This window comes from Podarcis tiliguerta (assembly GCF_965153285.1).
Source record: "Podarcis tiliguerta genome assembly, chromosome: 11".
Classification (NCBI taxonomy): domain Eukaryota; kingdom Metazoa; phylum Chordata; class Lepidosauria; order Squamata; family Lacertidae; genus Podarcis; species Podarcis tiliguerta.
The window spans coordinates 39,724,228-39,744,549 of record NC_139544.1 but is presented as its reverse complement, the minus strand read 5'-3'; the positions used below and the strand labels follow the sequence as shown (position 1 = coordinate 39,744,549).

The following is a 20,322-nucleotide window of genomic DNA, read 5'->3' as shown; positions in this document are numbered from 1 at the left end:
GGCAAAAATCAAAGACATAGACCTAATCCTGCAAACAAATGCAGATAGGATCTTACTAGCAGGAACAAAGGTTTTCCTGAAAACTAGTAGGTATTATTTTTGTTATTTTTATTCAAGACTCCAGAGGGAATGCAGCAATAAGACTCAGTTCTAATTTCTTGGAAGACAGTTTTCTGAACAAATTTCAGATTTTACTTTTTCTCACTTTCTCCCTAGGAAAAAAAGTTCACCTTGCATAATTTTCTCTGAAAATACTCCATCGTAGTTTATGGCTGCTGCCATTTCCCAACCCATGTCATGTGATCCAGCACAATGCTAGGCCTGGGGCACTGTGGAGTAAGGCTTCCAAGACAGCTGCAGCAGCAAAATAAAGGGGTGAAATAAAGATGCTATTCTGCTACTTTGGGGGAGTCCTGCCTCTGATAAACTGCTGTAGAATGTATCATTCCCTTTGAGTAAATTCAGTAAAATGTTATCCCCAAGTTTACTGTCAACAAAGAGAAGCCATTTGCACACAAACAGAAAGAATTGCCATCACTCTAGACCAAAAGAATTGCCATCACTCTGATTTGACTTCATTATGGCTCCCTATAATGATGAGGCATCATCATGAAACCAAGTCAGGTAGAGGGCACTGCTCTCCGTCTATATTTTGAAGCCTTGAGGGTAAAATAAAAATATATAAATACTACCATCCAGGTTTCCCCACAGCACATCAGTGCCCTGCCAGACCATGAAACAAGAAACGGGACCTTCAAGAACTTTTCACTTCACTGGAGTGCCTCAAGTAAAAGATCACAAGGCTTATCACTGGCTTCTGTCTGAGGTATCAAGGATGAAACTGGGAACATGTTAAGGAATTAGGGGGGCAAGGAAATAGTGCTTCTAATGATGTGCAGAGAGTGTGTGCCACTAAGCGACTGCAAACTGTGCACACCCACTTATGTTTAAGGAGCACAACTTGAAGGGCTAATGACATAACTTTCTAAAAGTGCTTCTTCCCATTAAGTTCCTCCTAACACTAAAGCCTCTCCAACAAAGTTTCACCAGACAGAACCACTCAGGAAACCTACTGATGTGCACTTTCTGGTGAAGAAGAGGAATGGCAGTTTTCATATGGCTATACTAAGCAAGCCAACAAAAACAATGCATTAGTGTTAAGTGGGGCATTCTTCCATTGGGATCCGTTAGTGTGGCATTCTGTTTTGGAAACCATCTCAATGCAGCATTGGCAAGCTCTGCAAAGATCATGTTGGGAAGTCTAGGGGCAATGAAAAACCATGAAGATATTGCTAAGGTGCTGTATGCGTGGAAGAACGAGAATTAACAGCTGATTGTCAAGAAGAAGAGTGTTGAGACTGACCAACCTAAACTGAACAGTCAATAAGATTTGGGACAGTGCTCCCCAACCTTTCTTATGTGGAGGAATAAGGGGTAATTTTGATTCAATCCCTTTGAGGGATGGAGCACAAGGAGCAGGCTCAGCTAGCTGCCTATTTAAGGTGGTGATCCCTCTCCCAAGTGGCACAAAGCTATACCACCACCCATCTGCCCACTTGATTTGGCAATCTGAGATTAGTCCCCACTCTGGATATGGGGGGGGGGGGGTTCTTGTTCCTAAATTGGCCACAGGCAAGAAGCTATTTGGGCCTGTCCTGAGCTTTTCCAGGGGTGGTAAGTTCAATGGTGTATGCAGAAGGGCCTGTGTTCAGTTCTTGGCACCTCCAAGTAAAAGGCTAGCATAGAAAGACCCCCTCCCCATCTTAGAGAATGGTGGCATGTGGACGGTGAAGAAGAAAAACCAAACATATCACTGAATTGGTGGTGTGGAGCTAGGGTGGGGTCACCAACACAAAAACGAGCACAGTCTCATCTTGGAAAAAGGTAAACCTGCACTGAGTTGGGGGGTGAAATGAAGCTGCAGATGAGATAAATGAATTAACCGAACCAGACATGTGTGCTTGAAAAACAACCAATGCATTTGGTTTGGCCCTCCACAGATTCTAACTTAAGCACCTATGAAGAGTTAACCTATTCACAGCTCATTAGTAAGATCCTTCTGACAGATTGCAGAGGACAGAAAGGTATCTGCGATTGCTCACAGGCACTCTTGGCCTGAGCAAAGCCTTCCTCTGGAACAAGGCTAGGAGATGAAGTTCTAACCAATTCTTTAATTTTTTTTAAGGTTGAAAATGGGGTTCTGCATAAAGAGATTTTTTATGAAAGCTGGAACACAAGCAATGTGAAACTTATAACCCTCCAGGTGTTTCTGGATCACAGCTCCCACCATCCCTGCCCCTTGTCATGCTGGCTGGGGCAGCCTTGGAGCTGGAATCCAACAAAAATGGGATGGGCCACAGATTCCCCATCTCTGCCCAACTGGTGGACCCAAGAGACATTCATCTACAAGAGAAAAGCGATGGCCAGTTATAGTTAAGTGCTGACTTTTATTATGCACACTTTCAGCCTGGCAAACAGCTGCATCCTGCTCAGAAAGAAGATTTTTCTACTTGAAGGCTGGCAGAATATTAACTGGTTCAAGCAAAACTTAAGAGTGTCTTTGAATTATTGCGTCTGAACTTTGGAAGTAATATCAGTTGCTTTCCCTACGAAGCCCACTGCAGTAATAGTGGCTGTGGTCTCTCCTCCCCTCATTCCCCATTCTTTTTTCTGCTGCAGTTTCATAGAATAGTATCACTCGTGGGCTTTTTGTTTATATTTGGAAACTGCAACCGTATGGAAGATTGGAATGCAAATGAGGAGTGGAAGGAATGCCCTCTGAGTTGATACTACCTTCCATTTTGGAGTATGACTAATCTGAGAGAGTTTACAACAAAAATAAAAATAGGAAGCTCTTGGAAGAAATAAGTATTTTGGGGGCAGGGGCTTCCAATGCCAGCCTAAGCTCCTTGGTCCCTTGATTCTGATTCCTGGCTCCATTCCCGACTCCTGGGTTACCTTTGACAGCTGCTTATGGCTCTGTCTTCTATAATTAAATACAGCAAGTACACATCTGTAAGGCACTGTCCCACACCCTTGGTACAGTGCTGCATCATATAATGAGCTTCACAGTAAGTGTCACTGCAGAAAGGCAAGAACTACATTCAGTCTACAGGAAATCCTTTCCAGTAACACTCCTGCAGATGACCTCAGTGATCAAGCAGGGATATAAGGGGTCATGTGGTCCCTAAGGTACCTTGGACCTAGGACATTAAGGACATTGTAAATTAGTACAAGGATGTTGAACCTGGTCCGGTAATAGATGACTTCCAATGCTGATGTTTTAGCAACAGCGTCATGTGTTGTCATTTATTAATTTATTTCCCGCCCTTCACGCCCCAGGGCAGGTTACTGCATTAAAACATTAGAAACAACTTATAACCATAAAAATAAGGTGGGTCCTAAAAACAGACATCTCAAGTGTCAAAAGCTATCAGCAGTCAGTGAGAGCAGTGAGAGCCAGTGTGGTGTAGTGGTTAAGAGCGGTAGTCACGTGATCTGGGTAACCGGGTTCGCGTCTCCGCTCCTCCACATGCAGCTGCTGGGTGACCTTGGGCCAGTCACAGTCTCTCAGCCCCACTCACCTCACAGAGTGTTTGTTGTGGGGGAGGAAGGGAAAGGAGAATGTTAGCCGCTTTGAGACTCCTTAAAGGGAGCGAAAGGCGGGATATCAAATCCAAACTCTTCTTCTTCTTCTTCTTCAGTCTGGCCACCAGATAGAGCCTTTGAACCAAGCCCAAGGGCAGCCTCACATAAAGCTTACCGCAGTAAGCCATCCTTGAGGTTACCAGCACAGGGACTATGGCAATCAGACTATCCCTGTCCAGGAATGGCTGACCTGGTGAACAGGATAAAAGGCACTCCTGGCTACAGAGGACACTTGAGCCTCTAGTGACTAAGACATGGGTAGGCAAACTAAGGCCCGGGGGCCAAATCCGGCCCAATTGCCTTCTAAATCCGGCCCGTGGATGGTCTGGGAATCAGCGTGTTTTTACATGAGTAGAATGTGTCCTTTTATTTAAAATGAATCTCTGGGTTATTTGTGGGGCATAGGAATTTGTTCATTCCCCCCCCCAAAAATATAGTCCGGCCCCCCACAAGGTCTGAGGGACCATGGACCGCTCCCCCCCTCTGAAAAAGTTTGCTGACCCCTAGACTAAGATGTATCCAGGAGTATCCCCAAGCTCCTTTAGAGGGAGTGCAGCCCCTGAAAAGTGTTCATCAGGCATTTAAAAGTTGGAACACCTGCTGAATTTGGCAGAACATTGCACAATACAGGACTGATGGTCTTAAATGCTGTTTCTTGCTGCAGCCAACTCAGGCAACCTCATCCAGAACATCTAGAACAGTGGTTCCCAATTGGTGGTCTGTGGGCCCCAAGGGTCCTCGTAACCCACCTAGGGGGTCTGTGACACCATTCACATAACTAAAACTACCATAGATATATCATGATTTTCAAAAGTAGGGAGTCCGTGGTTTGGCTTTTGAAACACAGGGAATCCGCAGTACTTAGCTAATTGGGAACCACTAATCTGTATAGTTAAAGCTATGGTGTTCCCAGTAGTGATGTATAGAAATGAGAGCTGGACCATAAAGAAGGCTGATCGCCGAAGAATTGATGCTTTTGAATTATGGTGCTGGAGGAGACTCTTGAGAGTCCCATGGACTGCAAGAAGGTCAAACCTCTCCATTCTTAAGGAAATCAGCCCTGAGTGCTCACTGGATGGACAGATCCTGAAGCTGAGACTCCAATACTTTGGCCACTTCATGAGAAGAGAAGACTCCCTGGAAAAGACCCTGACGTTGGGAAAGATGGAGGGCACAATGAGAAGGGGACGACAGAGGACGAGATGGTTGGACAGTGTTCTCGAAGCTACCAGCATAAGTTTGACTAAACTCTGGGAGGAAGTGGAAGACAGAAGTGCCTGGTGTGCTCTGGTCCATGGGGTCACGAAGAGTCGGACACGACTAAACAACTAAACAACAACAACAACAAATCTAGAACATCCAGAACAAGTAACTTGCCTACCTCCCATACAGGGTTACTACCCACCCAATGAGTCCCAGTCTTCCAAGGATTCAAGTACAGCTTATTGGCCTTCATCCAGTCCACCAATGCATTCAGAAACTGATTCAGAGCTTCTCCTGATTCAGATGTACAAACTTATATATGCAAATGTTGTGCTGCAGACCCTGTTTTGGACTGTGCCTCCCACGCTCATTTCTTTTCAATCATCACCCAGCACAATCTTCAAGCAGCTTGCAGGTGTCTGCTCTGCTAAATCAGCACTCCTGACATCTCAATAAACCCTTCATCTGTAAGCAGCCTTCTTATCTAGACACCAGCAACTATCATGGTATGACCAGCCAGTAAAATAATGTATGCTTACAGGAATTAGCAGTAAGATTTCAAGAGAGAATTCTCAGGAAGAATGATTTGAGGACTGCATGCTTTCACAGTAAAACTCAAAATATATTCAAGCCAGAGTAATAACCCAATGTAGAACAGATAGAGAGCACCATACATGAATGCAAAATGTCAAGACTAACATGTTGAGTTTGTCAATAAATCCATGACCAACTGATGGTGCCCACTCTCCTAATAATCCTAATACCTCATAGGATAGCAAGTTCCAGGTTAAAAAATAAATAAAACACCTTCCAAACTGTGAGACAGAAGTAAATTATTTAATGAGACCTCTTCAAAATTTGTGTTTGTATAAATGTAAAAAACAGCCCATTATCACCCAGGTTTCTGTCCTGTCGAGATGAGCAGAGCTTTAAAAGGAGACAGAAAATGAACATAGGGAATGGTGTATGTGTGCTGCTTGTCTCCAGTGACATCACAAGTACTATCCAATAGGCGCCTGCTGCAACCGCTTGTAGCTGATGAAATTTTCAATGCTACCCATGCTGATTTATTGATGGGTTTGCTGCTGACTGTTTTATGCCTTGTGTTCTCTCACTACTGCTTTTCTGTTTTTTACTTAATTGTTTTAATTATTGCCGCCTTGGAAGTTGCTTTCCTGAAAGGAGGAATGGAAATGTTTTAAAAGCATAATCAAATCAAATAAGCAGCAGAGCTGACTCAAGCCTTTTTTGCTGCCTGAGGTGGAAAAATCAGCTGCTGCTATCTCCTTCAGCAGCATAAGGCAAAGAAAGTGCCCACTAAAAGTATTTATTTAAAAACTTGGCACAGGGAGCTTGAGAGTGGAGTAAATTGTGCCCCTTCCCCATTTCTTGAAATTGTATGTGATAGAGGGATGGGGAAGAAGTTCAAATCAGTTCACATTTATAGGCGAACATCTCTATTTCATATTTTCTGAAACAATATGCAAACTGAAAAGCAGTAATCCTTTGGCATTCACAATTCTCTGTATTTTGCAGTGCAATTATCAAATGTGTGGAGTATTCAAAATGAATATATTAGTGAAAATAACACTATGTGAGGAGAAAATGCTTTGCAAAAATGTGTACATTCAGACAAAATTGCATACAAAGCTGTGCACGTTAGGATAAATTCAAAGAAAAATGCTTCTGAACTATCATGAGGTCTTTTTTAAAATTGCAAACTGATGTGGAAATGTAGAAAACTGAACTTAACAGTGAATAAATGGGAAATTTAGAGAAAGCAAAATTGACAGTTTGGACAAAAAGGAAGTACTGAGATTGCCATTCAACCCCCATCCATTGCATCATCATCATCATCATCATCACCATCCTATTATTATTGCACCATTTACAAAAGTGCCAAGGTGACTTAAAATTAAAAATCAAAATAACAAAAACAGATTTTAAAACAATACAAAACGCAAGTAGAGATAGGTTTTAAGACAATATGAATAAGCAATGTCGAGATCTAACTCCCAATCCCCTAGCTCAAAAATCTTTTTGAAACAAAAATGTCTTCAGTTGTTCCAGGAACAACTAAATAATATTCACCTGTCTATCTCAACAACAGGGAAGCTGTTCAGCAAAACAGAGGCAGCACATCAGAGAGAAGGTGGAAGCGATAATCCTTTAGCTTTCCACAGTGCTTCTGAGAAGTGAGGAAGCCATTTACAAGTTTCTCTCTTCCCATGCACCTGCACAAAATGAAAGAACCACTCCTCCTCCTCAGATAAACCCTTGTGATGTGCAGTAGATAAGAGGGCTGGAAGGGAGCTTGGAGGTCATCTAATTCAACCCACTGCTCAATTCAGGAAATGCAGTGCTAGTGTCTCCCCAACGGATGGCTGTCTAATACCTTCCTAAAGATGTTCAGCAACAGAAAGCTCACTGCCTCTCTAGGAAATAGGTTCCATTATCAAACTATTCCGATGGAGTTTATATAAAATCTACCCTCTTGTAACTACTACTACTACTATTTATAATTGTGGTGGTTGGCATCCATCTGTCTCAAGAGACAATGGAGTACGCCTCTGGGGGTGAAGTCAAACAGCTGTGTTAGCAGCACCAAAGTGACTTCCCTGGGGTGCAAACCTGTGCAGGGTGTATGGAGGTCCTGGCTGCCCTCCTTGGCCTTGCTGATGTGGCCCAAAGGAAAGCACAGCAATACATTTGGTTGCAAGAGTTGCTGGAAGAAGGCGTACAAGGAGCCATCCAACCATCTTAGGGACTCCACTCTGGATTTGTGTTAGGTTTATTCTTAATTATTACATTCCTTTCATCCTAAGATCACAGCAATTAAAATAAGAACATTAAAAATAACTTAAAACGAACTACAGTCACAAGAATAGGTTGAGTCATAATATATACGGTATATATATACATATCAAGTATCAAAGGCCTAAGTGTTGAGTGTCTTAAACCCAGATCTTTATCAAATGCTACAAGGTGCCATTCCAGGTGTTTTAACACAACCAAAATAATATGAAAACTTGTTACTGTAATGGTTTTACGAGATGACTTTGAATTCTTTATATGAATTTGTGAAGCTGGAAAACAGTATATGAAGATTCATAGGTAAATACATACATTAAAAAGATTATTCAATTTTAATCACAGCTAAACGTTATATTGGGGCATTTTCTTCACTTCCAGAGGGAGGATAAAACTAGACTATATCAAGAGGCGTTTTCCATACCCAGCCTTCCACGCTGACCACATTCAAAGAAGTAGAAAAGGAACAAGGCACTCTGAATGTTACTTCTCACATTTGTTCCTCATTATTTTGCTATGTATCCTTGGGCAAGTGACTAAAATTTCCCTCGCCTACAAAATGAAGGCAATCGCTTGTTGGTATTTTAGCTTAGGGGACAGCAACAATGTGGGAATCAGCTCATGTGTTTCCGCAGGCAATGTTGTTATGAAGAGGAAATAACAACCAGACATTCCAGGTAATCAACATATTGCTCTGTTCTTTCCTTCTTACTGTTTGGTGAGTCATTGTGTGTACAATCACTGCCAAAGGGGGGGAGGACCCAAATCAGCATGAAGCTGTTGGAGACAGATGAGACTTCAAGTCCCAAGAAACGTCTTCGGTGCCTGAAAATAAATCAAATGGCAAGCCTTTCTGATCTTTAACTTTCAACACTATATTCATCTTGGTTCCCACTTATTTCCAGTGCAGAGGCTACCCTGCTGAGCTGCAAAGTCATGAACCAGGAGAGAGCAGCTTCCTCTCCCTGAATTCATTTTCAGCGCATTTCAGTTATGGCCCAAACATGCCTTCTGAATTTCTGCATATCTATCACTGAGAGATATGCTCAAGCTTTCCGGAAGAAACAGAAGAGTGTATACCATGCAAGAAAGTAGTAGCAACTTTATAACAAGAAGCCTAAATCCATAACTCTCTTTATTTTGAAGTTCTGCAGTGTGTATAAGAATATAAGAATATTGCCCAGTGAAACAACCTTAATGAAGGACAAGAGATGGGCTGCATCTCATGAAGACTGGGGAAAATGTGTTTGGCAAAGACCATCAAATACTACTGCTATCTTACAGTTGGCAAACACATCGTTTAACCTGGTGAGTTCAGCAACTAGGCAGGAGAATGGGGTATTTCCCCAACCTTTTTGTGTTTGACCTTGAAGAGAGGCTGAAAGCAGTGAGATCACAATTTTTCCTCTACTTTCTGAGCATCTCTGAGACTCAGAAAAAGAAGCATGAGCTCCCAGCTTAGAGCTGTGGGTCAGCAAGGACTCCTCCTGCCCAGTTGCATGGAACCTTGAGCTCAGTGCACTATCAAACAAGAACAGCCTCTGCAACGGGGAGCATACATTTTGGCATGCTGAACCTGATCACAAGGGCTCTAAAAGAAATCCTACAGGGAGTCAGACAAAAGCCCAAAGATTAATGCAAAAGTCAGCAATAACTATAGACACCTGAGTGGTTCTGGGGAGATAATGGGGGGAGATATGGAGATGCCTAGCAAACCACACAACAAAACAGCAGGAGAGATGTTGGAGCAGAAAATCCAAGCCTTTTGATGTCTGTACACTATTGCACAGAGAATGGAAAATAAGTAAGGTGAGCATGAACTCCTAGTACGGGGAAGTAAGCTCAGCTTGATAGGTATAACTGAAACTTTGTGAGATGACTCACATCAGTAGAACGAAGAAGGTAAACCCAGTTCAGAAACAGCAGATCCAAACAGAAAAGATGGGGGGAATGGTATTATATATATTTTAATTAAAAAATGTTTACACTCGTACAGAAATCAAAGAGAACGAATTTTGCAGGCTCCACTCCAGGTACCATTTTGCATCAGGTGTCCCTGCACATGCAATTTGCAGTGCCAAAACAGAACCTACAGTGGTACCTCGGGTTACATACGCTTCAGGTTACATACACTTCAGGTTACAGACTCCGCTAACCCAGAAATATTACCTTGGGTTAAGAACTTTGCTTCAGGATGAGAACAGAAATCGTGCTTCGGTGGTGTGCCAGCAGCAGGAGGCCCCATTAGCTAAAGTGGTGCTTCAGTTTAAGAACAGTTTCAGGTTAAGAACGGACCTCCAGAACGAATTAAGTACTTAACCTGAGGTACCACTGCATTTGTTTACTTCCTTCTTTCTTTTCTTTTCTTTTTTTTTTTGCACTATTGATGGCACTGTAGGAGAGCCCCAGACATAGGTGTAGCTGGGGGGCAGGGAGGGGCAGCTGCCCCCCTTAAAATCAATAAAAACACATAGCAAACTGAGGTTCTCTCCCCCCCCCATCAGATTGGCCAGGATGCTGGATTAGATGGGCCATTGGCCTGATCCATCCGGGTTCTTCTTATGCTCTTATGACAGTATGAGAGCTGCAGACCAACCTGCTAACAAGATCTCTGGGGGAGGCCCTACTCATGATGATGCTTACATCTGTGGTCCAGTATGTGCTGGCCTCGGACAGGGCCTTCTCTGCTGTCACAATGAGGCACTCCCTTCCATTAGACATTTGATTGTCCCACTTGCTACCACATGTTTGCCAGATAACAGCAATTCTGTTCTGACAGGGGATAATTGTTTTGATCAGCAAGACTATTTAACTGAAAGGTCTAGAGTTTTATGGTTTTTGCTTTAAATACGTGTGTGTGTGTGTGTGTGTGTGTGTGTGATCCATCCCTATCTCCTCCAGGATGGGTAAGGTCTTTGAGGACAGTTCAAGAAGTCATTCCTAGCCCCATATTTATCCTTCTCCATCTCCCCACCCCAACTACGGATCCAACTCCAAATCTGAATTGCTATGTCAGAAAACTTGAAAAACCACAGACCTTTGTGGTGACCCTTGTCTGTTATTTTATTCATTTATTAAGAATAAAAACAATTTATCTATCCTGACTCAATGGGATAGGGTGTATGTTAATGTAAGCTGATGGCGTTCCTGTCTGTTTCCATATTATACACACCACACACACCACACAACACCTTTCTTTTCATTTATTTATGTATAAATGAAAGCAGTACTTCAAACTGACAATTTGCCACACAGATTATGTGTGCCAGATGAGTAATGCCTGAACGACACAGAAAGTTAGAATTAGCAACAGGAAATTACAGTTAGAAGAAGCATACTATGATGGCAGGGGGAAGCTTTGCAGCTGTAAAATATCAGATATATATAGATATAGATATATAGATATAGATATATAAACACACACACAAACAACACACACACTCTCTCTTTGCTAAATGTGTCATTTGCTTGCATATTTCTATTATTTTCATTTCCTACATTTGCTTTAGTGGTAATTGCAGGTCTACCTGCTGTTACAGACAATATACAACCCAGCCAAGATCTATCTCTATCTTCCTTCCTTCTGCCACTCCTTGACACATTCAGCCCTCTCATTCCCATGCCCTGCTGCAGCACAGGATAAGCACGTGAAACCTCAGCTGACCCCTCCCCTCCCCTTCCTCTGCTGCTTCTCCTGTGCCCAATTCCAGGCAGTAAACTCCTTGGGACAAGGACCCTGATGGGTGTCAGGCACATCAACAGCGCCTTACCAAAAATACAATAATAATATCATTCACTTATTTCTTTTGCAAACTATACTTTTGAACACATCCACTCTCTTCTGGTTCATATACGTTAGGGGTAGGCAAATAATGACCAGATAATCAAATATTCCCCCAAGGGCATCTCATTTGATTCCCCACAAAATCCATGGTTCTGATTGTCTTGTCTGCACACACAGCCTTTGGTGCTGTGTACCTTTGCTGCTTTATCCAGCAAGAAACCAGGAAACAGGCAACCAAAATTTTGCTTCTCTTCAAAAACCTAGCAGTGAAAAACAGAGCAATTGGCCTATTCCTGTACCACGATCATGCATCACAATGTGTCCACTTGCAACTAAGCAAAGCACTGCCTTCTTACTTTCTTTCTCCAGGTAGTAGACAATATGGGGCAGCCTATGTAGAGTCACTTAGCTTTGCAGGAGGGGGAACAAGAGATTTTTGCCTTTGCTACCATCTGCTTATAGGGAAGGAAATCATGTAAGTGGAGAACATGAAGATGCATGGAGCTCTCCAATACTCAGCTAGATCAGCTTCCAGAAACTTGAACACTTCCAGCATCCTCTAGCAACTAAATCCCAAACCAATCTGAAATCTTCCCCCATCCTTTTCCTGCCAGCAAATGGCTGCATTCCAGGGAACTGGCAATCCAAAATGATTGAAGAGATTCTGCTTGGGTAGAATTGCCCAGTTTATCAACTTGCAGTGCTGGCTCTTATTAGAGAGGGATAATACAGCCATGACTCAAGGGAAAGACCGTTTTCCTGGCTTGGTACAGTCAGGTTCAGGTTCAGAGATACTTTGCACCTGCCCCATGGAATTTAAGGCTTTCTTGACTAAACTAACAATATGCTTACTTTTTAGGTAAGTGATCATATGCTTAGCAATTTAGGAAGGGGAGCTATTTCACATTCCAGTTACAGTACCTTGTTCAGAAATTCCTCATGCCTTGGTTATCCTCAAAACAAAAATGCCAAAATGTAACATTAGAAAACCAAGCACAAATGGCCAGAAATAAAATAAACAACTTTAAAAGCATCCTTTTAAAACATTTGCTTATTGATAGGCACCCAGATAAAAAAAAAACAACCACTTGAGTATATAATACACCCAAACATACAAGAGTTATGCAAGTTCTTTCCTCCACATCTCAGTTGTTTCCAAAGACACTTTTAAGTTCTCCTGTTGTTTCAGCTGACATCTCATTATCGAGACATTTCACATCAGATTAAATCAATCACACTGTGCTTGAGCAGAGAGATCACTGTGAAAACAGCCCTTATTGCAACACCAAGGAAAAGGCTTTGAAAGCAGCCTGGTGGCACCCCAGCTCAGTTGTATCCCTGAATTTGAAAATAGCATTTTGAAGGGGTGGTTGGGTCAGATCACAACAAATTTTAAAGATAAACACCTGTCTGTGGATAAAAGAATGGGCTAAAGAAGAGTGGATTTTATTCATTAATTACATTTTTTCAACAACAACAAAATCCCTCCAGGATGCTGGGGGCCAAGAAGTGGGATTGTGTGTGCATTTTACTGCAATTTTGTTGTTGTCAGACATTGCAAGGCAGCTTCCAGATTTCTGTGCTATGGGTAGGGCTGCCCTTGAAGGCTGCCTGGGAATTCCATCCAGTAGAAATATAATAAAACGTGGTGCCTTTGACCAGGGCAAGTGCAGTACATGATACCACTGCTTAAGAAGCTGCATTGATTTCCAGTTGGTTTCCTGGAAGAAGTGAAGGCTTTTGACTTGTTAAGTCCTAAACCATTTAGATCCAGTGTGTCTAGGCCTAGGTACTATGATCTATGCGAACATGGGATTTGTGGTTAGAGGGCTGAATTAGGACCCGGAAGCTCCAGGTTCAAATCCCTTCTTAGTTGACCATGTGACCATGGATCAGTCACAATCTCTCTCTGCCTAACCTACCTCACAGGATTGTTCTGCAGTTTCTTCCACCTTCAGCTCCTAGACAGAGAGGGATAATAGACCTGAAACCTGCCAGTCAGGTTTCACCTGGCACATTCTTTGATGGGAGGCAGTGTTAGAATACTTCCCTCAAGTTTCCACAAATACCTTAATGACAGCCTGCCCTCCCTCTTCCACACCACCCTCTTCCCTCTTCCACACCACTTCCTTAACCAGAGGGAGGAGGCCTGGTATCTGTGAAGAGCACTAGAGGGTAATACTGCGATTTGAGACAGGCTGAGTGAAGACAGACACAGAAAGCTGAGTCTTGGACTCTTAAGTGTCTTGATGTGCAGGCTGCCTCCCTGGAGGTCTTATACAGAAACAGTAGCCTTTAGCTATGTGGGAATGTGTAATCTAACTGCTTTCACCTATGCTCAATCAGTACTTTATATTTAAAAACAACCACAATGGCAATAAGCCGACAGCGGCTTCCTTCCAAAAGGAACCAAACCCAGTCAAATAGCACACACCGTTAATGTCACACCGCTTGGAATAGTGGACCGATCATAACATTACAAAGGCACCCAACACATGGTGGGAACTACAGACAGTGGAATTGCTATGTGATGACCACACGAAAAGGCAAAAGATGTAATTATTAGAATCTATTCATTGAAAGTGTCTCCTGTTTTATAAAGAGTCATTTCATACTATCACTAATCATCTAGAGCACGGCTGGGGAATCTGAGGATCTCCATACGTTGTGGGACATCAACTCCCATCAGTCCCAGCTAGCATGGCCAATGATCAAGAGGATGGGAGTTGGAGTCCAGCAATATCTGGAGGGTACCACATTTGATACTTCGGTCTAGAGAGACTATGTGTTACATATTTTTTTTTTTGGCACGGTTCTCAGTCATTAGAAAACTCCATCATTAGAAAATGCAGGGTCGCTAGAAAACTCCCTAAGTGACAGCTGATCTGATAGCTATTTCATTCAACCAAATTATTGCATTATAGTTGCAGTTATCGTGTGAGTAAAAACACTGGTGTGTGAATCATCTTGATAGCATTCGTCTTGGAATTGCTCAGTCCCTTTGCGTTTCAGATTTCTAAGTGAACTTTTCACCCATGCTCACATTAAGTTTTCTTTCACAACATGAAAGACACAAAGCTCTTTGTAGCCTTATGAAAGCCTTCAAGTTTCCATATAGTACATGGATTTTTCAAGACTCCTGAGATGGTGGTCCACACACAGAATTTCAGATTACAGATGCATATTGGGACTACTGAGGATACCTTCTTGTACATATTGTATATACAGTGTGTGTATGTGTGTGGCAAGTGCAAAGATGATTCATGCATCTAACATTTAATTTCCCACAGTAAAGAAATAAAGGTTATAGCTTTTGAAAAGAAACAGGCACAACAGTAATTGCTTCTGTTGGGTTGTTTGTTTGTGCAATGCAGAATTATTACTTTCCTCTTTTCTTTCCCCCCTTGATCTCATTTATAAATTTATTTCTAGTAAATCAAAACCAAATTAAATGAGCATGATGTCTGAACAAAGCTTGTTAGGCAGGACAATGGTGTTCTTTTTTATGTCTTGCAGAGATCTACCTGCTGTGAGAAACCTCTCATGCACCAGCTATCCCATTCCAGTACATAAGCCTACAAAACAGCAGCGAGCACCAGCAAGCATATCTACAAAACAATAACACCTCCTTTTTCGTTACTTTGGGAAACATTTTAGGCAAACTTTCACATCTCCTCTTCCAGGTGCGATGCAAGCATGAGTCTCGTTAGAGGCTCATGCTATTTTCTGTTGTCGCTCTATGACATTTTCTTAGACATTTTGACTCTATATTGATCGGTTTCAGAACGCAGCTGCCTCATATGTAATGCATGAAATCAAGCTTCTTGGGTGAATGTTTTCACATCTAAACTATCTCATCCATGTCATGGTTCCAGGAATCTTCCAGTATGATGGATAGGTTCCCGGTGCTGTGCTGAAAGCACCTCCTCCCACCTCTAGCACTGATGCAAGATGCTGAGCTTAGAAAGCACGTGAGCTATCTGGAAGCCCAGAGCTCACATTTTTTAGAGCTCCTGCAACAACCACCAACACTTTTGTGACTTATCAAATTAGCTGCAACCACAGCAGCTCATATCCAGGTCCATAAATGGGTGTTGGGGGAAACAGGCCACCATAGATGCATAGCTTCTAGCTAGAAGTAGCCACATCAGCAGCTACCTGGCCTTGCTGTGTATTTCGCTCTAGGTTATGCCCTAAGTTTTCTGGTGATTGAATGCTTGCAGCAGCACTGGTGGGTGGGTATGTGCATGTGGGATGTCTTTCTACCCTCCACGTCTGTGGCTATAATAGTCCCTCCCAGGCTTCTTCTCTCTGAGGTGATCACAGCCTATCAGGGATCATGGAAGCAACATGATGTCTCATAGTCTTGCAACCAATTATATCAGTGTTTCTCAAACTTGGGTCTCCAGCTGTTGTTGGGCTACAACTCCCATCATCCCGGACCACTGGTACTGCTAGCTAGGAATGATGGGAGTTGTAGTCCAACAACAGCTGGAGATTCAAGTTTGGGAAACACGGAATTAGATTCAGCCACAGCATCAAAATCCAGAATACCTGCCAATTCAAAGATGGAGTCATGTGCTTCTTTTCAACCCTTCCATTGCTTCCAAATCACTATGCAGTAGAGTGCAGGAGCCCCCAGTGCCTTCCTCACAGAGAGAAGGCTGAAATACATTTTCTTCTTCTTCTTCTTTTTCAGCCAATAAGATTGGACAGTCCCTGTGTTAGCAGAGGGACTGCTTGGTATCAGCTGTGCTATTCACACCACACATTTGCCTTATGTTTTCTGCCACTACTATGAAAACAATGGGTATAGAACTGCCATCTTATTAACCTGTCTTCAATACGCTCTCCATTATAGCTGCCTTAATTCGCTCCGTGATTAAGAGCCAAACATTTTAATCACAGGGACCCAGGACATCGGCTGCCAGAACGCAGTCTCTCAGCAGCCGAACAGAAGCAGAAGCAGGGTTCCAAATCAATGTTTACCTGACAGTCTCTGCAGCTGTGATAGCAATTAGTGGGAGAGTTCTCAGCGGAAGGCTGGTGGGCCTCGGCACCGTCTCTGGATCACCCTTTCTGTCCCAATCTGCCTGCTCCAGCTGCCTGAACGCCAAAGGGGGAAGCTGGAGATTACGGCAGGAAAGTCTCCTGACACGATATTGGTCCATTCCTTGAGGAGCCCCATCCGCTTCATCGTGCGAGTACAGTGTTTCTTCTGACACCTAGAAAAACAACAGCAACAAATATTGCCTTAATAATTCTCTGCAGTTTCTTTCCTAAACTGCATCCATTAATCTCGGTGTACCTTATATTTTATTTAAAAAGTATTAAATGCATAGAGCAATGAAGAACCCTGAACCTGTGTGTGCCCTTTAACAACTAGCTAGAGCAGGATTGTATGATGGGCCATTAGAATGAAGATCTTCTTATAAGGATGCTGTGGTCACACTGGTCCAGATCAAGTATTGAAGCAAGGCACACCTGTGCCACAGTAACAGCAGGGGACAGTACCACAAGCACATCGACAAATGCTTTTTATAGATTAACTGTGGGAGTGTGGTGCAATAGCTCATAGGATAAGGATCCTTCTGGAGGTTTTCTGTTAAAAACTATAATCAGGCATGTTGTTGTTGTTTAGTCATTTAGTCATGTCCGACTCTTCGTGACCCCATGGACCAGAGCATGCCAGGCACTTCTGTTCATATGATCTTGTTCTGGATTAAGTTCTGCAGTACTCCCACATTTCTGCAGCTCAGAGGAACTGGTAGTATAGTTTAAAACTGTAGAAATCCACTTCCCCCTGCGTACCTGAGATCCTCAGAACTCACTCTTCTCTGATGCAACTCATACCCAATTTCAGGTTGGTGAGAGTTCCCAGCAGCCCACTGACTTCCTATCCTTATTTGCATTTTGAACTGCAGAATAGATGGGTGTTACTGATCCTCTTCCCTTTAGCAGTCTCCAGCATACACATCTCAAATCTGTTCTTCAAACCCACCCCCTAATCCCCCAGAGCAGATTTGGGGGAGTGGTGGGGGCTTCCAGGGCAAGAGGAAATTGGCAAAAATCACCTTGCTTCATTTTCCATCAATGGCTGCCTCAACAGTTGCTACAATGATAAGTACAGGAATTAGATATCACCCATTGTTCCTGGAAAAGGAAACATTTATTTTGCTAAATAAATCTCTCCTTCATAGACCACTGACAAGCTCTTTATTTTGTAACTGTACAAATAGCTTCTTCCCCCCGCTGACGGCAGCATCCTAAGGAAATTGTGTAGAAGGCTGTCTCAGTCAGTCTGACCAGTTCAAATCAGAGGTGTCTTTATGACAGATTGGCTAAATAGGGGCCACTGTAAAAACCAGATAAGACGACCAGCTTGCTTCCTAGGCAATGCATTGAAATCACATTTGACAAATAAAAACCTGCCTATCTGTTTTAAGCGCTCCACATTTTTATCTTTTAAACAGATCACACAATCCAAACTCAGCGTTCATGACAAATATCTTGGCTACTCTGAAGGAAATGCGAAAATTATAGGAATTATGGGTGCACTGGGAGGGCAGCAAATGAATCAGAGATATTGATTGCTGTGAAAATGCCATGAAAAAGCCTATTTATGTCATTGAAAGAGTGGTTCAATTACCATTCTGTTGTATTTTTAGCACTCTGTACAAACGGAAGGAAAAGTGGATGTAACTATTTTATCTGTGCTCTGGACGTATATGGAAAAAAAGAGGAATGATGTTTTTAGTAGCAGATCAAATACATACTCTCTCACACACAGGTGTGTGTGTGTGTGTGTGTAGCTTATGGCCACTTAATCATAGGCAGAGTATGCAAATAGCAATATGTGTTAGGGAAAACCCATTTTTACCTTTCCTAACTAAAATGTTCAAAAATATTATAGGAATCAACAGAATATACTAAATATAAAAAGCAATTCACAATAATATTCAGGCGTCCCCAGATATTATATTCACATGCTGCTTATTTTAGCAGCAGCCTGGTGAGTAAATGGGCTGTGAGCTGCAACCTGCATAAGACACTTAGTGAAATATACTCGGAGTCGAGAGTGGATTTCATGCTCTTTATTCAGCTCATAGTGGTGAGGAGGAATGGAAGTTCCCCCAGAATGTCTGCTTTATATACATTATTTACACAATGGGCTGCATGTGATTGGCTAATTCCAGGATTCTCCTGTAGGCCAATCAGGTTGCGGATTCACTTCCACCTGGAGCTGGATTGGGTGGCTCCTGTGGACCAATCAGACTGCTGCATTCTGGGTCCTATTGTTCTAGGACCAATCAGACTGCTGCATTTTGGATCCTATTCAACTCAGTACATAACACTTGGGGAGGGCTCATCCACACTGCTGTTGGGGTTGTGATTTCTTCCATTTGTCCTGTGACTGCCAAGCACAGGTCTGAGAGGATTTGCATTTGTCCCCAGGAAAACCTGTCAGCCCCAGCCAGCATGGCCAGCAGCACAGAGTGACAATACTAAGTGATTCATTCTTAACCACTGTCTCTGAATTATTTGTAATACTTAGTTTGACTCTTGTTCCATTGCAGCATGCTCAAGTGAGCTTCAGTTTATAGCAGGCCGTGTTGGGTGGGCTGAAGCCCCATGAGAGAGATTAATGTGCCACTTCCAACCAACCTACCCAGCATGCTCTCCTTAGGCACTGCACCCAGGCATCCTCCTGCCTTATATCGGTCCCCAAATATATTATGGACAGCCTCCAGGAAGAACTGTAGAAAACAATGCATTCATAGAATCACAGAATTGCAGAGTTGGAAGGAGCCATGAGGGTCATCTAGTTCAACCCCCTGCAATGAAGGAATCTTTTGCCCGATGTGGGGCTTGAACCCATGTCACTGAGATTAAGAGGCTCCTACTCCACCAACTGAGCTATCCCAAACTCACACAGCATAATATGGTGTGCGGGGGGGGGGGGGGGGAATATGGCGGGTTTTCCTTTGGATAAATGGTAGGGAAGTGATGGATTAACAACCACGCTTCCTCAGTTTGAATGACACAGCTAGTGCTAACTTCTGTGAATGGGTAAGCTGGCAACAGGCAAGAAATAGTGTTTGCTTACACACAAAAACAACAACTTCCCACTGCGCATTTCTTTCTTTCTTTCACACTATTGTCATGCTCTATAACTACTGGAAAGACAACCTTAAACAAACATTCAAATGTTGATAATTCACGAACTATAAAGGAACTCAATTCCGACTACAAATCACTGATTCCAGCAAACCAGACAAACACTGACACTTGCTTGCTTTAACTACTTTATGAAAATATGCAGATTTCGGCTTCAATGCTCAGAATATTATGAGAATACACATTTCCCATGACCTCTGTTTAGGGGTGCAACGCTTCCATTGAGAGATTCTGAGAAAACAAGTAAGAGTGGTGGAACAAGAAGCAACAACTGTGTCCCTCAGGTGACAGGCTGGACAGCCCATCTCCATGAAAGCAGGAGACCTCACAAGAAGGGGAAGGGGAGATAATAGTATGCACAGCTACATGGCCTATGCAGAAGACCAAGTGGAGCAAGGCCTTGGAGGCAATTAGCCGATTATCTATTCTACAGTAAACTTGGGAACCACCCACTCATAGTGCCTCTGTCTTGTCAGGAATCAGAATCAGTTTGTTGGCCCTCATCCAGTCTGCCACTGAGTCTAGGCACCAGTCCAAAGCTTGCCTGGCCTCTCCTCACTCAGATGTTACAGAGAAATAGAGCTGGGTGACATCAGCATACTGATGGCATATCACCTCAAATCTCCTAATGGCCACTCGCAACAGATTCAAATATATGTTAAACAGCATTGGGGACAAGGGGGTAGCCTGTGGCACCC

The 20,322-nt window shown here is 42.9% G+C and overlaps 1 protein-coding gene across 3 annotated transcripts in view; it reads right to left on the bottom strand.

The window, feature by feature from the left end:
* The window catches only part of PDE4D (phosphodiesterase 4D), a gene marked incomplete at its 3' end in the record, with an annotated part of 612,406 nt that overhangs the window by 437,265 nt on the left and 154,819 nt on the right, over positions 1-20,322 (bottom strand). For all 3 annotated transcript variants that reach the window (XM_083403908.1, XM_083403906.1, XM_083403907.1), the window contains exon 3: positions 16,436-16,671. In XM_083403908.1, coding sequence (XP_083260034.1) covers positions 16,436-16,671 — 236 coding nt within the window. The remainder of the gene's footprint in view (positions 1-16,435; positions 16,672-20,322) is intronic.